The 14,658-nt window shown below is 42.4% G+C and overlaps 1 protein-coding gene across 1 annotated transcript in view; it reads left to right on the top strand.

Annotated features, from left to right (window-relative positions):
- Positions 1-2,919: 2,919 nt before the first annotated feature.
- The window catches only part of LOC311134420 (partitioning defective 6 homolog alpha-like), a 29,067-nt gene continuing 17,328 nt past the window's right edge, over positions 2,920-14,658 (top strand). The window contains exons 1-2 of the mRNA XM_084168098.1: positions 2,920-3,104; positions 7,356-7,578. Coding sequence (XP_084024224.1) covers positions 3,009-3,104; positions 7,356-7,578 — 319 coding nt within the window. The 5' untranslated portion in view covers positions 2,920-3,008. The remainder of the gene's footprint in view (positions 3,105-7,355; positions 7,579-14,658) is intronic.

Below are 14,658 nucleotides of genomic sequence, written 5' to 3'. Positions count from 1 at the left end.
CAAATTTCTGTTTGAAAAAGCTAGCCTTCGCTTTCCTAACTGCTTGTGTATATTGGTTCCTAACTTCCCTGAAAAGTTGCATATCACAGGGGCTATTCGATGCTAATGCAGTACGCCACAGGATGTTTTTGTGCTGGTCAACGGTAGTCAAGTCTGAGGAGAACCATGGGCTATATATGTTCTTAGTTCTGACATTTTTGAATGGGGCATGCTTATTTAAGATTGAGAGGAAAGCACTTTTAAAGAACAACCAGGCATCCTCTACTGACGGAATGAGATCGATATCCATCCAGGATACCTGGGCCAGGTCAATTAGGAAGGACTGCTCGCTAAAGTGTTTTAGGGAGCGTTTGACAGTGATGAGGGGTGGTCGTTTGACCGCGGACCCGTTACGGACGCAGGCAATAAGGCAGTGATCGCTGAGATCCTGGTTGAAGACAGCGGAGGTGTATTTAGAGGGTAAGTTAGTCAGGATATCTATGAGGGTGCCCATGTTTACGGATTTAGGGTTGTACCTGGTAGGTTCTTTGATAATTTGTGTGAGATTGAGGGCATCTAGTTTAGATTGTAGGATGGCCGGGGTGTTAAGCATATCCCAGTTTAGGTCACCAAGCAGTACAAACTCTGAGGATAGATGGGGGGCAATCAATTCACATATGGTGTCCAGGGCACAGCTGGGGGCTGAGGGGGGTCTGTAGCAAGCGACAACAGTGAGAGATTTATTTCTGGAAAGGTGGATTTTTAGAAGTAGAAGCTCAAACTGTTTGGGCACAGACCTGGATAGTATGATAGAGCTCTGCAGGCTATCTGTACAGTAGATTGCAACTCCACCCCCTTTGGCAGTTCTATCTAGACTGAAAATGTTGTAGTTGGGGATGGACATTTCTGAATTTTTGGTGGCCTTCCTAAGCCAGGATTCAGACACTGCTAGAACATCAGGGTTGGCTGAATGTGCTAATGCAGTGAATAACTCAAACTTAGGAAGGAGGCTTCTGATGTTAATGTGCAGAAAACCAAGGCTTTTACGGTTACAGAAGTCAACAAATGATAACTCCTGGGGAGTAGGAGTGATACTGGGGGCTGCAGGGCCTGAGTTAGCCTCTACATCACCAGAGGAACAGAGGAGGACTAGAATAAGGATACGGCTAAAGGCTTTAAGAACTGGTCTTCTAGTGCGTTGGGTACAGAGAATAAAGGGGGCAGATTTCCGGGCGTTGTAGAATAGATTCAGGGCATTATGTACAGACAAGGATATGGAAGGATATGAGTACAGTGGAGGTAAACCTAAGCGTTGGGTAACAATGAAAGAGATAGCATCACTGGAGGCACCGATTGAGCCGGTTTCGGCGTGTATGGGGGGTGGAACTTAGGAGCTATTTGAGGCAGTTTGAGAATGACTTGGGGTTCTATATTGAAATTGTATAATAAGAACTAACTGGAACAGCAATAGGCAAGGCATATTGACATGGGAGAGAGGCATAAAGCAATCACAGGTGTTATTAGAGAGAGCTAAGACAACAACTGGTAATGGCGATGAAAGTTTGGGCTGAGGCTAAACAGATAAACAGGACAGGGTACCGTGTAAAGGAATAGTCCAGCAGGCATCAGCTGTGCAGCTGAGTGATCATAAGGTCCAGTGAACAGCAATATGTGAGTCCGAGAGCAGTTCGAATTGGTGCTAAAGCACAGCGAGCAGTTCAGATCCTAACTGACCTAAGACAGGGAATTTTTACTAGGATTAAATGTCAGGAATTGTGAAAAACTGAGTTTAAATGTATTTGGCTAAGGTGTATGTAAACTTCCGGCATGAACTGTATCTACAACACAAAATGTACGATACAAAGCCCTCAACTGCCAAGAGGTGACCATAGAGAAGAGTCCCCTCAGCCAGCTGGTCCTGAGGCTCAATTCACTAACCACTACCAACCCAACAAAGCCTCAGGACACTACTCAGAAAATCTGGCCCAACCAAATTATCACAAATAAAAAATAAAAGTATATCACCTATTGGAAAGAAACCACAAAAAATCTAAGTAAACTTCAATGCTATTTGGCTCTAAACAGACAGTACATAGTGGCAGACTTTCTGACCACTGTAACTGAAATAAAACTGAGGAAAACACTATGTACAGACTCAGTGAGCACAGCCTGGCCATAGAGACCGGTTGTCACAGGCAAACCTGGCTGCCCAGAGAGGACAGGCTGTGCTTATTCTGCCTCCAGGAAGAGATAGAGACAGAGCTGCATTTACTGTCAAACTGTGACAGATATTCTGACATAAGAAATACATTCTTCCCCAAAATTTTAAACAATATGAAGAATTTGAAAACCTAAATGATGAAGACAAACTTAAATACATACTTGGTGAAAAACCAACATGCTGTGTTATATCAGCCACATTTGTGGCCACCTGCCACAACCTGAGGGACAGCCAGTGAGAAGTATAGTGTGATTATTCATATTTGCCTATTCTTTATTATTTGTTGTGATTGCTGTTAATATGAGTATCGTTAGTATTGCTGAATTACAAACAGTCTAGTATATTCCTGTCTTTGACCATTGTAGCTATATGTTTACTTTGACAATGTAAGTGTTTACTTTCCATGTCAATGAAGTATACTTAATTCAATTGAGAGAGAGAGAGAGAGAGAGAGAGAGACTGTGAAACTGGATGTCATAAATCCATATGTAGAACCATATGTAGGCTCTATGCCTCCTGGTCAACACAAGTGGGCAACACCGACTGAAACATTTCAGCTGACCCCACGCACGACCCCATCCCCGCCTTCAAGCCGTGTGTCTAGCTGACGTCATTGTTATTGAGGCAGTGTAGCTCTGCCCATCGCGAGGACAACATTTCCCCATACAGATCTGATTCCTACTACAGAACCAGGACTGTTCAAGGACTGTACCTGTGCGTCTATCAGCCCCCATGGTGCTGCGAGCAAATGCGTTTACGACGTAGTGACAGACTGCCTGCTTAAACCTGTTTCGAGGAAAACCTGTGGATGGTCCTATCCGCTGGCGTTCAACGCGCTAACATGTCAAGGTACCAGAGGACCCCTTTGAAAAACACCGACAATGTGGTCGAGGTCAAGAGCAAAGTAAGTGCCTGGCTAATTAATTTCACATTCATAATGCGGTTACCGTGGAACCCAGTTTATTTGCTGATAGGCTACCGTATACACCTACGGTACTCAGGGCTAAAACAAATCAAGCCGTATAAATTGGATCTGTCCGTATTGCGCTATCCGCTCTTGAATCCCCCACGTAACTAATCATAATCCGAGCGGGAAACACTGATGTTGGTGCCCTTGTCGCCACGACTTTCTGAGCGCGAGCAGCTTGGCAAGTGTCTGACTCTTTCAATATGTAGTAGCCTTGGAGTCAATGACCGTTCGCAATGTCGCTCTCGGCTCTGAAAGCGCACTATCCGTTGCTGTTGTAATTTCTTTGATGCATTGTAGCGCGCTGCTATGGTGCAGAATAGAGCATAGCTGTATGCGGTTAATTAGAACGTCGGGCCTGGCTGATCAATTATGCATGAAACATAGTATTAGTAGCGATAAGCCATATGGCTTCTTAAGCCCACTGTCAATGAATTCACCGATTCACCATAAGTGAATAGACAACATAGGCCATAGCCTACCTTTAAAAAATATTTGACAATTGACAGTAAATTATATATGTATTATCATTATCAGCCTACACAGGGTGATTATTCGTTTATCATCATCATCATCATCATCATCATCATCATCATCAGTGTAGCATATTAAAACCAACTGAACGTCTGTCAATTATACTCTGTCAAGGTGTCTTTCTTTATTATTAAAATAATAGCGAGGACAATACTTCGAACAAACATTGTCTGTCTTGGCAACACAGATGTTTTTACAAATGTACAACTTGCAATTCCCTTTTTAGGACTGCATGTTTTCATTTAAAGACAATAATTAGCTAGTGTAAAAAGTTAAACCCATGTGTCTCCATGCACTTCTCTCGCACATAGAGCAAACATGGTAACTGTGTTTATGGAAAATGTTTAAATAGTGTTAATGACTCTGATTATTACTTTTTCAATGTTTTACTATTGTTGTTCACTACAGGTCAGAATCTTTAACAATCTAGTATGCTCAGAATGCACCATACTAGCGCGTTTGTCAAATTCTGACAATATGCTACTGATTGTGGTGTTAACTCTTAATGGGGATATCTATACAGGCATTCTCTGTGCAGTGTAATGTGCAGTGCAACTGCCTCACTGTCTGTCTCTCCTCAAAAGTGATTTTTAACAACTTGTTGACAGTGGATTCTATTCTAATACAGTTTGTATCTCAAGTATGTGCCTCAGCAGCAGCACAGCATCTTATAATGTCTTGAAGGCAATGTCTCGAAGGCAGACAGGTTCTCTCGCCTGTTCTCTCTTAATTGTCAGTCTCTTCTTCTCTCTAATAGCTATGTGTTTGGTGGGTGAGAATATATTAATTAATAATGAATAGAAAACACTCCAGCCTTTTACGGTTCTACAGGGGGCTTGCTTCTGCAAACTAGTACAGCCACTCTTGACTCAGCAAAGTTGTTCTGCACATTGGAGCCCTGGGATGGTGGGGAATAGAGTAGGATCCGCCACACTAACCTGTCCATCACTCACTCACTTGTTTTCTCACACATTTACCATAACTTTCTATATTCATACACACATACACTTATTCTCACTTGATTGCTTGCACACTTGCGATATAGGTGATATTTAGGCAGAGTGGATTTAATCATAATCAGGGGTTGGACCCAAAATAATTTTCCAATTGTTTCGTTCTGAACAGAACCATTTTATTTTTTGTTCTGTTACACTGTTTCGACCAGCAAAATACATTTCTGAACCGGTTAGAACAAAAAAAAGTAACAGTTTATATAGTTCCTTTCTGTTCCTTTTTAAACCTTAGATAATTTTTTTTACATTTAGCTCGACATTAAATGACTTCACCAATCAGTGCGGATAGAGCAGCTTGCTATGGAGTGGGGAAGCGATAGTTGTTTACACATGCATTGGACAGACTTCAGACAAGTGTAGGGTGCGAAATGTGACAGAAATGTTGCAGGTGTGGAGAGAGCGAGAGAGGGTGGAGGAGGAGGCTTGGCTTGAAGCGCTGGGCATCTTGTTATGACATGCATTATCTGAATTAGGCCTACGGAATTATACCTACGGTGGAGCGGCTTCTATGAAGGAACTTTGAATGTCTTTGAACTTCAGAGAGTTGGCTTAACGTTGGACCAAGCTAGCTAACAAGCTTGTTTGTACAGAGCGGCACCAGAATTAAAATAAAAACACGTCTTACCTTTTTGTAGTTAATAAATCCAATGTAAAACGTGATAACTATAGTATCCTTAACTAGCATTGAAAAAGTTAATCCATTCTTCTCCAATAAAAAATCTCTCTCCTTAATTTCTGAATCACGCTTGTAACGTCAGTAGGCTATGGTAGCCTATGGGAGGGGCAGGTAGCCTGGCTACACACACACGCACACACACTGGCAAAGATTTTCTGAGTGACAGAGTGAGGGCTTTGCATAGGCGCTTTGTTGTGTTTTTTGGGGGACTTGGAAAAATGCCCGGAATGTACAATAACACTCAAAATAACACTCAATTATTAACCGGTTCCCATGTTTTTAAAATAATGGTTATGTTCTGGAATAGTATAGATCACTTTTGTTCCCGGGTCTGATTCTGTTCCCCAAAAAAGTTCGTTATTTTCCGGTTTTAATTTCTGTTCCCTGAACCGGTTCCAACCCCTGATCATAATTGATGGAAGCCCTCTTGCACATACAGTAGTTTACTGTAGCCACCCAAATGGCTTATTAAGGTATGAAGAGAGCTAAGGAATTAAAGCTGCACTGCTTCACTTCGTACATTACTTGATATCATTATAAAATTCAATCTCAGAGGTGGGGAGATAAAAGCAAACAGAGAGGATGTGTAGGGACTTGTGTAAAGAAGACAGATGACCCACTGGGCACAGATGTAATTTCAATGTTTAATTTTGATTTACATTTGGTTGAGTTGTCAACTAATGTGAATTCAAAGTGAAATTAAAATAAAATGTCACCATGTCATTGGATTTAGGTTAAGAGTTGGGTGAAAAAAATACATTTCCTTACGTTGATTACTTTTTTTCAAATCCAATGAGTTTTCCACGTTGATTCAACGTCATCACATTGCATTTTTGGGTTGAAATGAAGTGGAAACAACGTTGATTCAACCAGTTTTTGCCCAGTATGGAGTGTGTGCTTTGTATCTCTGATTATCATAATGAAGATGGTGATTTCCTCTGCAGCTCTGCTCTGATATTTGTGAAGGAGACTGAAGCTCAGAGGCTGTGTTATATGAATGGGTTGAAATTGTATAATCAGTCACCCCTCCTGCCCAGTAAAGCATGCAATGTATTCTTCTTCAATGGTAGAGGAAAAGAAGAGTCGAGTAGACCCACTCATTTTCTGTGAGAGCCCACAATCACTGAGTGCATATCCCACTATTTGTTTCAGACTGTAAATACAGTTGGACACACAAACCAGTCAATCATGTTATCATAAAAACAGCCAATGGACTTAAAACCAGTGGTGCACCATACATTACTCTCCACTCCACTCCATACTGTCTAGCACTGTTTGCCCATCCTCTCTCGTCCTGCCTGCCTATTTTTCCTTTACTCTGTAATCTATCTCCTTCGTCTGCCAATCTGTCATATATTTGTCTCCCTGTCTTTGTGATTGAGGAAGTGTGTGGCACCAGACATTGATGGGATTGCACATCGTGTTAGAGGAGTGACAAAACCTGCTGTGTGTGTTTCCATGTGATAAGCACCTCAGAGATAAATTCACTGGCTGTGCAGGGCAGCAGCTCCACACAGACAAGCACAGCTCACATCTTGTGTTGTCCCCACAGCGCTCTTTATGTATCTGTGCTACACGGCTACCCCACAATGATCAACAATCCACTGTGTTATCATTGGGCTGTGCCCTGGTCCCTGCTGCATCTAATAGGATGTCTCAGAACATGACTCCAGTTGTTACATACTGGACTATGTCTACATGTCAAGTTCTGTGATGTAAAAGTAATACCTAGGTTATGTTTTGAAGACCAGAATGCATCCAAGACAATGAAAAGCGATGGTGGAATAGAGTTGAATTGTGAATGGTTGGGTTAGCAGTGAATGGCAGTGTCATGGCTGAGGCTTATTTTGGAGTCTGGATCAATTGTCTGTGGTTTGTTGTAAAATGTATGTCATGATGCACCATTCTTCATGAGTTTGATTTATTGCTTTCGTGACACGATATTCTCTGACCTTTGTTCTCCAGTTTGAGGCGGAGTACAGACGTTTCGCTTTGAAGAAGAGCGGCACCGGTGGCTTTCAGGAGTTTTACCGGCTGCTGCAGACCGTTCACCACATCCCCGGTGTGGAAGTGCTGCTGGGATACGCTGACATCCAGGGTGACCTGCTGCCAATCAACAATGATGACAACTTCTACAAAGCCCTCTCCTCAGCCAATCCACTGCTCAGGATCATCATCCAGAAGAGAGGTGAGGCTGCAGCATGGAGAGAGGGATGGGATGGGGGAGAGGAGATAATACTTATTTATAAAAGAAACCTAATTGTTAGCTTACATTGTTGGTTAAAGCTCTGCTATTGATGTTGACCTTATTGCAGTTGGAGTCCCTGTATTCTTGCTCCAAAGCCTGTTGACTGTTGTGTTGAAGTGGGCTTGTCACTGTTGATGCTTCTTTGTTATTGACACTGTTCTTGGTGTGTTTTTAAGTTTCAGTTGTAGATCATGAAAATGAACTTCGAGGTGAGCTAGCAGAAAATTATAGTGTACTGTAGTGTTTGTTCATGACTAAATACTGTGTTATGTCTTATGTTATTGTGTAATCATTAGTGATAGTGGCTCTATTGTAATGCTGTTGACAGCTGTGTTTCTTACTTTGACTGATAGTGGAGGTATGATAGTCAGTCAGTGTGGCGATGGTGATGACGTTGTTTGTATTGTGAGGGGATGAGTATCTGGGGCTCTGCTCATTGTTGCCATTCTGGCCTGCCTCTGTGGGTAGGACTGTCTGGCGCTGTGCCAGTCCTCAGGAATGCAAAGGCAGAGCGCTGAGAGGAGATGGAGCTGGGGTTGACGCTAAGGCTAAGGCTAAGGACTGGAGTTGGGGCTGGGTATAGGGGCTGGACCTGGGGTCGGAGCTGAGGCTGGGGCTGGCTCCTCTCCCTTATCTCACTCCCAGCCTTACTTACACACACACACACACACACACACACACACACACACACACACACACACACACACACACACATTATACCTCGGACGCTCCCCTCTCTTCCCCACCACAAGCTCTCTGTCCCTCTTAATCACCTCTCTCCCCTCTCTGTCTGTCTGTCTGTCTGTCTCTCTCGCGCTCTCTCTCTCTCTCTCTCTATCTCTTTATCTCCCTCTCAATTCCTCCATCCCTAATGCCCCATCACGGTCAGAGAGTTTGATCAAAACCAATTCTGTAGTGCAGTATTCCGGAAATGTACCACTAATGCTCTTAAAAGTTGCTCCCCTATTGTTTATAGTCAAGTCTTTCTATGTTCTGTTGTTTTATTGTTTTGTTTGTTTGCTTAATTCAATTGGAAATGTTAATCTGGACAGAGGAGAATGGCTGCTATTGTTCCCAGTTTTAGAATCCCATCCTGTTTGTAACCAAAAAATTTGCTTAAATTAAATTCCCATTATTATACTTCTTTGTTAGCCAAGTCCAGCTGAATTGTTTGATTGCTACAGGAAGGGGATCCATGACTCAATTAGCACTTTACATAATTATCCGTCAGGCTCACAATGTTATCCAGGTCAGTGGGGATAGATGGGTATTGGGGATTTTAGTTAACCATCTCTATTTTGTGACTAAACTTAACAAAAAGAAGAATAAATTATATTACCAAACCGAGATAAATGACAAAACACAATGGAAAAGAGCTTTGGAGTACCTTAAATGATATCATGGACAGAAACCCCAATTCATCTACATCATTCATTGAAGTTGATGGGTCATTTATAACAAAACCTTTCGATATTGCCAGTAATTTCAATGACTATTTCACTAGTAAAGTGGAAAAACTCAAAAGTTAAATGACAACATTTCTATAAAATATCTAATTATGAAAAAGAAGGATTGCTGTTTTGAATTCGTTCAAGTTAGTGTGGGAGAGGTGGAAAAACGATTGTATCCATCAATATTGATAAGCCACCAGGTATAGTCAACCTTAATGGGAAACTAATGAGAATGGTAGCAGACTGTATTGCCACCTCTATTTGCTAAATCTTTAAACAAAGCCTAAACGAGTGTGTGTCCACAGGCGTGAAAGGAAGCTAAAGTAATTCCACTGCCTAAAAATAGTAAAGCACCCTTTGCTGGCTCTAACAGCCGCCCAATCAGTTTGCTGCCTGTTCTTAGTAAACTGATGGAGAGAATTGTGTTTGACTACATACAATGCTATTTTTCAGAGAACAAGTTAACTAGTGACTTTCAGCATATACAGTGGGGGAAAAAAGTATTTAGTCAGCCACCAATTGTGCAAGTTCTCCCACTTAAAAAGATGAGAGGCCTGTAATTTTCATCATAGGTACACGTCAACTATGACAGACAAATTGTGAATTTTTTTCTCCAGAATATCACATTGTAGGATTTTTAATGAATTTATTTGCAAATTATGGTGGAAAATAAGTATTTGGTCACCTACAAACAAGCAAGATTTCTGGCTCTCACAGACCTGTAACTTCTTCTTTAAGAGGCTCCTCTGTCCTCCACTCGTTACCTGTATTAATGGCACCTGTTTGAACTTGTTATCAGTATAAAAGACACCTGTCCACAACCTCAAACAGTCACACTCCATACTCCACTATGGCCAAGACCAAAGAGCTGTCAAAGGACACCAGAAACAAAATTGTAGACCTGCACCAGGCTGGGAAGACTGAATCTGCAATAGGTAAGCAGCTTGGTTTGAAGAAATCAACTGTGGGAGCAATTATTAGGAAATGGAAGACATACAAGACCACTGAAAATCTCCCTCGATCTGGGGCTCCACGCAAGATCTCACCCCGTGGGGTCAAAATGATCACAAGAACGGTGAGCAAAAATCCCAGAACCACACGGGGGGACCTAGTGAATGACCTGCAGAGAGCTGGGACCAAAGTAACAAAGCCTACCATCAGTAACACACTACGCCGCCAGGGACTCAAATCCTGCAGTGCCAGACGTGTCCCCCTGCTTAAGCCAGTACATGTCCAGGCCCGTCTGAAGTTTGCTAGAGTGCATTTGGATGATCCAGAAGAGGATTGGGAGAATGTCATATGGTCAGATGAAACCAAAATAGAACTTTTTGGTAAAAACTCAACTCGTCGTGTTTGGAGGACAAAGAATGCTGAGTTGAATCCAAAGAACACCATACCTACTGTAAAGCATGGGGGAGGAAACATCATGCTTTGGGGCTGTTTTTCTGCAAAGGGACCAGGACGACTGATCCGTGTAAAGGAAAAAATGAATGGGGCCATGTACCGTGAGATTTTGAGTGAAAACCTCCTTCCATCAGCAAGGGCATTGAAGATGAAACGTGGCTGGGTCTTTCAGCATGACAATGATCCCAAACACACCGCCCGGGGAACGAAGGAGTGGCTTCGTAAGAAGCATTTCAAGGTCCTGGAGTGGCCTAGCCAGTCTCCAGATCTCAACCCCATAGAAAGTCTTTGGAGGGAGTTGAAAGTCTGTGTTGCCCAGCGACAGCCCCAAAACATCACTACTCTAGAGGAGATCTGCATGGAGGAATGGGCCAAAATACCAGCAACAGTGTGTGAATACCTTGTGAAGACTTACAGAAAACGTTTGACCTGTGTCATTGCCAACAAAGGGTATATAACAAAGTATTGAGAAACTTTTGTTATTGACCAAATACTTATTTTCCACCATAATTTGCAAATAAATTCATAAAAAATCCTACAATGTGATTTTGTCTGTCATAGTTGACGTGTACCTATGATGAAAATTACAGGCCTCTCTCATATTTTTAAGTGGGAGAACTTGCACAATTGGTGGCTGACTAAATACTTTTTTCCCCCACTGTATATAGAAAAGGGCACTCACCTTGTACTGCACTGACTCAGATGACTGATGATTGGTTAAAATAAATTGATAATAATATGATAGTTGGAGCTGTATTGTTAGATTTCAGTGCAGCCTTTGATATTATTGATCATAAATTGTCATTGAAGAAACTTGCTTGCTATGACTTTATGTCACCTGCCATCACATGGTTGAAGAGTTGTATTTATCCAATAGAACCCAGAGAGTGTTCTTCAATGGATGCTTCTCTAATATCAGATATGTACAGTGCGGTGTCCCTCAGGGCAGTTGCCTTGGGCCTTTACCTTTCTCAATTTTTACAAATTATTTGCCACTGATCTTACACGAAGCTGGAATGACTTGCATGCAGATCATTCCACACTCTACATGTCAGCAACCAAAGCCAGTGAGCTCACTGAAATTCTAAATAAGGAGTTGCAGTATCAGAATGGGTGATTAATAATAAACTGATCTTATATATGTTTTTTTTGACACAAAAATCAACTATACTAGTTGTTCAGGCTCTGGTATTGTCCCATCTTGATTACTGTCCGGTAATATGGTCAAGTGCAGCAAAGAAAGACCTATCAAAGCTGCAGCTGGCTCAACTGCACATACAGAACTAACATCAACAACATGCATGCCAGTCTTTCCTGGATGAGGGTTGATGAAAGATTAATTGCTTCTCTTCTAGCTTTTATGATAAATATTATTGTGATAAATTCCAGATTGTCTACATGTGTGATAGAAGGAGTCAGGCGCAGGAGAGTAATACGCATCAAAAGAGTTTATTCCGTCGATAAACAGTTGCGCAAGCATGCGACAACAACACTCAGGCACAGGGGAAAATACTACCCTGGCATCAACAAGGTAAGGGTAGCTCAACCGAGCTACACACAGCTCACAACAAACAATCACCCACACAGACAAGGAAGCAGAGGGAACACTTATACAATGACTAATTGGGGATAAGGACCAGGTGTGTGTGATTAATTAGACAAGACAAGTGGAGTGATGATAAATGGATCGGCAGCAGCTAGTTAGCCGGTGACGACGAACGCCGAAACCTGCCTGAACAAGGAGGGGAGGCAGCCTCGGCGGAAGTTGTGACAGCATAATCAAATAACATTCAGCTCAGACACCCATACATACCCCAAAAGACATGTCACCAGGGGTCTTTTCACAGTCCCTGTCCAAAACAAATTCACAGCAACACACAGTATTATTCAGAGCAATGATTGCAATCTCCAATTACTCACGCAAACAGCAAAATTACCTTTAAAAAATGGATTAAACAACATCTCTTGGAACGGCGGGGACTGTGAGAGGACACACACACAACCACATGCACACACAGACACACTCTAACATGCTGACTAGACTGGGCATGTGCGTGCGCCATTGCGCGCATGTTGATTTTGTCCATCCACACCAGACGCGACCCGGACCCGCATGTTGAAATATCAAAACAAACTCTGAACCAACTATATTAATTTGGGGACAGGTTGAAATGCATGAAACACTCATGGCCAGTTAGCTAGCTTGCTGTTGCTAGCTAATTTGTCCTGGGATATAAACAGTGGGTTGTTATTTTACCTGAAATGCACAAGGTCCTCTACTCCGACAATTAATCCACAGATAAAATGGGAAACCTAGTTAGTTTCTAGTAATCTCTCCTCCTTCAGTCTTCTTCTTCTGACTTTATATGACAGTTGGCAACCAACTTATGCTCCTAAAAACCAATGAGGAGATGGGAGAAGCGGGACTTGCAGTGTGTCAAGCTTCAAATTTAGCGCCTGGCTACGCAGACGCTCAAGCAGTTTGGATGAAATGATTGAATAACATGTATGTGTACATTTATTTTGCAACGTTCGCGCATGTAACGTGAGCGGTGTGGTCAGTATGTTACATACACATTTTTTTTGATGTATTGTTTGTATATTGTTGTATTTAAAATTTGTGTGACTGTTCTTGTGTATCAGTGTTTTGTTACTTGTCATTTTTTGTGTTTTCTGTGGACCCCAGGAAGAATAGCTGCTGCTTCTGCAAAAGCTGATAGGGATCCAAATATGTGCTCAGCTGTGTATATAGAGTTGAGAGGAGATGTGCCCTGTAGTTCAACCTCCCTCTGTGTGGTTGCTGAAGCTCTAATGGTTTACATTTACATTTTACATTTTAGTCATTTAGCAGACGCTCTTATCCAGAGCGACTTACAGGAGCAATTAGATAGTGTGCTATATGTCAGTCAGAATAGAGATAGACAGTGCAGCTTAATGCCTCTCTATCCATGGCTCTCTGAGGGAGTGACTCCTGCTGTATCAGCACCAGGCCCTGCTCTGCCTGTCATGGCTGGGGAGCACAGTGCCCTGCTGGGGCCTGAGATTAGGTCAACACGGGTGGCGATGGAACTGGGCTCAATAACACTGGATGGAGAGAGACTAGGGTGGATGTATAGAGTGACAGAGGCTGCAATAGTAGATTTAAGGGAAGCGCAATAGTAAATCCATTTGTGAGGTACAGTGAGAGGTAGGGGGTTTGGGGGGTTGGCGGCTGGGAGAGTGAAGCTCAGAGGGCGCCTTGCATTCAACACAGACCAGGAGAGCAAAGAATGCAGTTAATGAGATCTAGTCTCCCTTGTGGTCCTGGAAGAAGGCTTCAAGAGAGAAACCCAGACGTGAAGAGATGGAGATTAAAAGTGAGAAATTGAAACAGAAATAGAAAGTGAAGGACAGAAAGAGACTGCTAGAGGAAGTTCATAGTAATGTGATCTTTTTCCAATCCATCTCACTGTTTTCTACCTGTGCTCATCTACAGCATATGCAGTATACAGTGGGGAGAACAAGTATTTGATACACTGCCAATTTTGCAGGTTTTCCTACTTACAGAGCATGTAGAGGTCTGTATATTTGTATCATAGGTACACTTCAACTGTGAGAGACGGAATCTAAAACAAAAATCCAGAAAATCACATTGTATGATTTTTAAGTAATTAATTTGCATTTTATTGCATGACATAAGTATTTGATACATCAGAAAAGCAGAACTTAATATTTGGTAAAGAAACCTTTGTTTGCAATTACAGAGATCATACGTTTCCTGTAGGTCTTGACCAGGTTTGCACACACTGCAGCAGGGATTTTGGCCCACTCCTTCATACAGACCTTCTCCAGATCCTTCAGGTTTTGGGGCTGTCTCTGGGCAATACAGACTTTCAGCTCCCTCCAAAGATTTTCTATTGGGTTCAGGTCTGGAGACTGGCTAGGCCACTCCAGGACCTTGAGATGCTTCTTACGGAGCCACTCCTTAGTTGCCCTGGCTGTGTGTTTCAGGTCGTTGTCATGCTGGAAGACCCAGCCACGACCCATCTTCACTGCTCTTACTGAGGGAAGAAGGTTGTTGGCCAAGATCTCGCGATACATGGCCCCATCCATCCTCCCCTCAATACGGTGCAGTCGTCCTGTCCCCTTTGCAGAAAAGCATCCCCAAAGAATGATGTTTCCACCT

The sequence above is a fragment of the Coregonus lavaretus genome (assembly GCF_964263955.1).
Source record: "Coregonus lavaretus genome assembly, chromosome: 9".
Classification (NCBI taxonomy): Eukaryota; Metazoa; Chordata; class Actinopteri; order Salmoniformes; family Salmonidae; genus Coregonus; species Coregonus lavaretus.
This window is presented reverse-complemented; position numbering and strand designations above follow the sequence as displayed.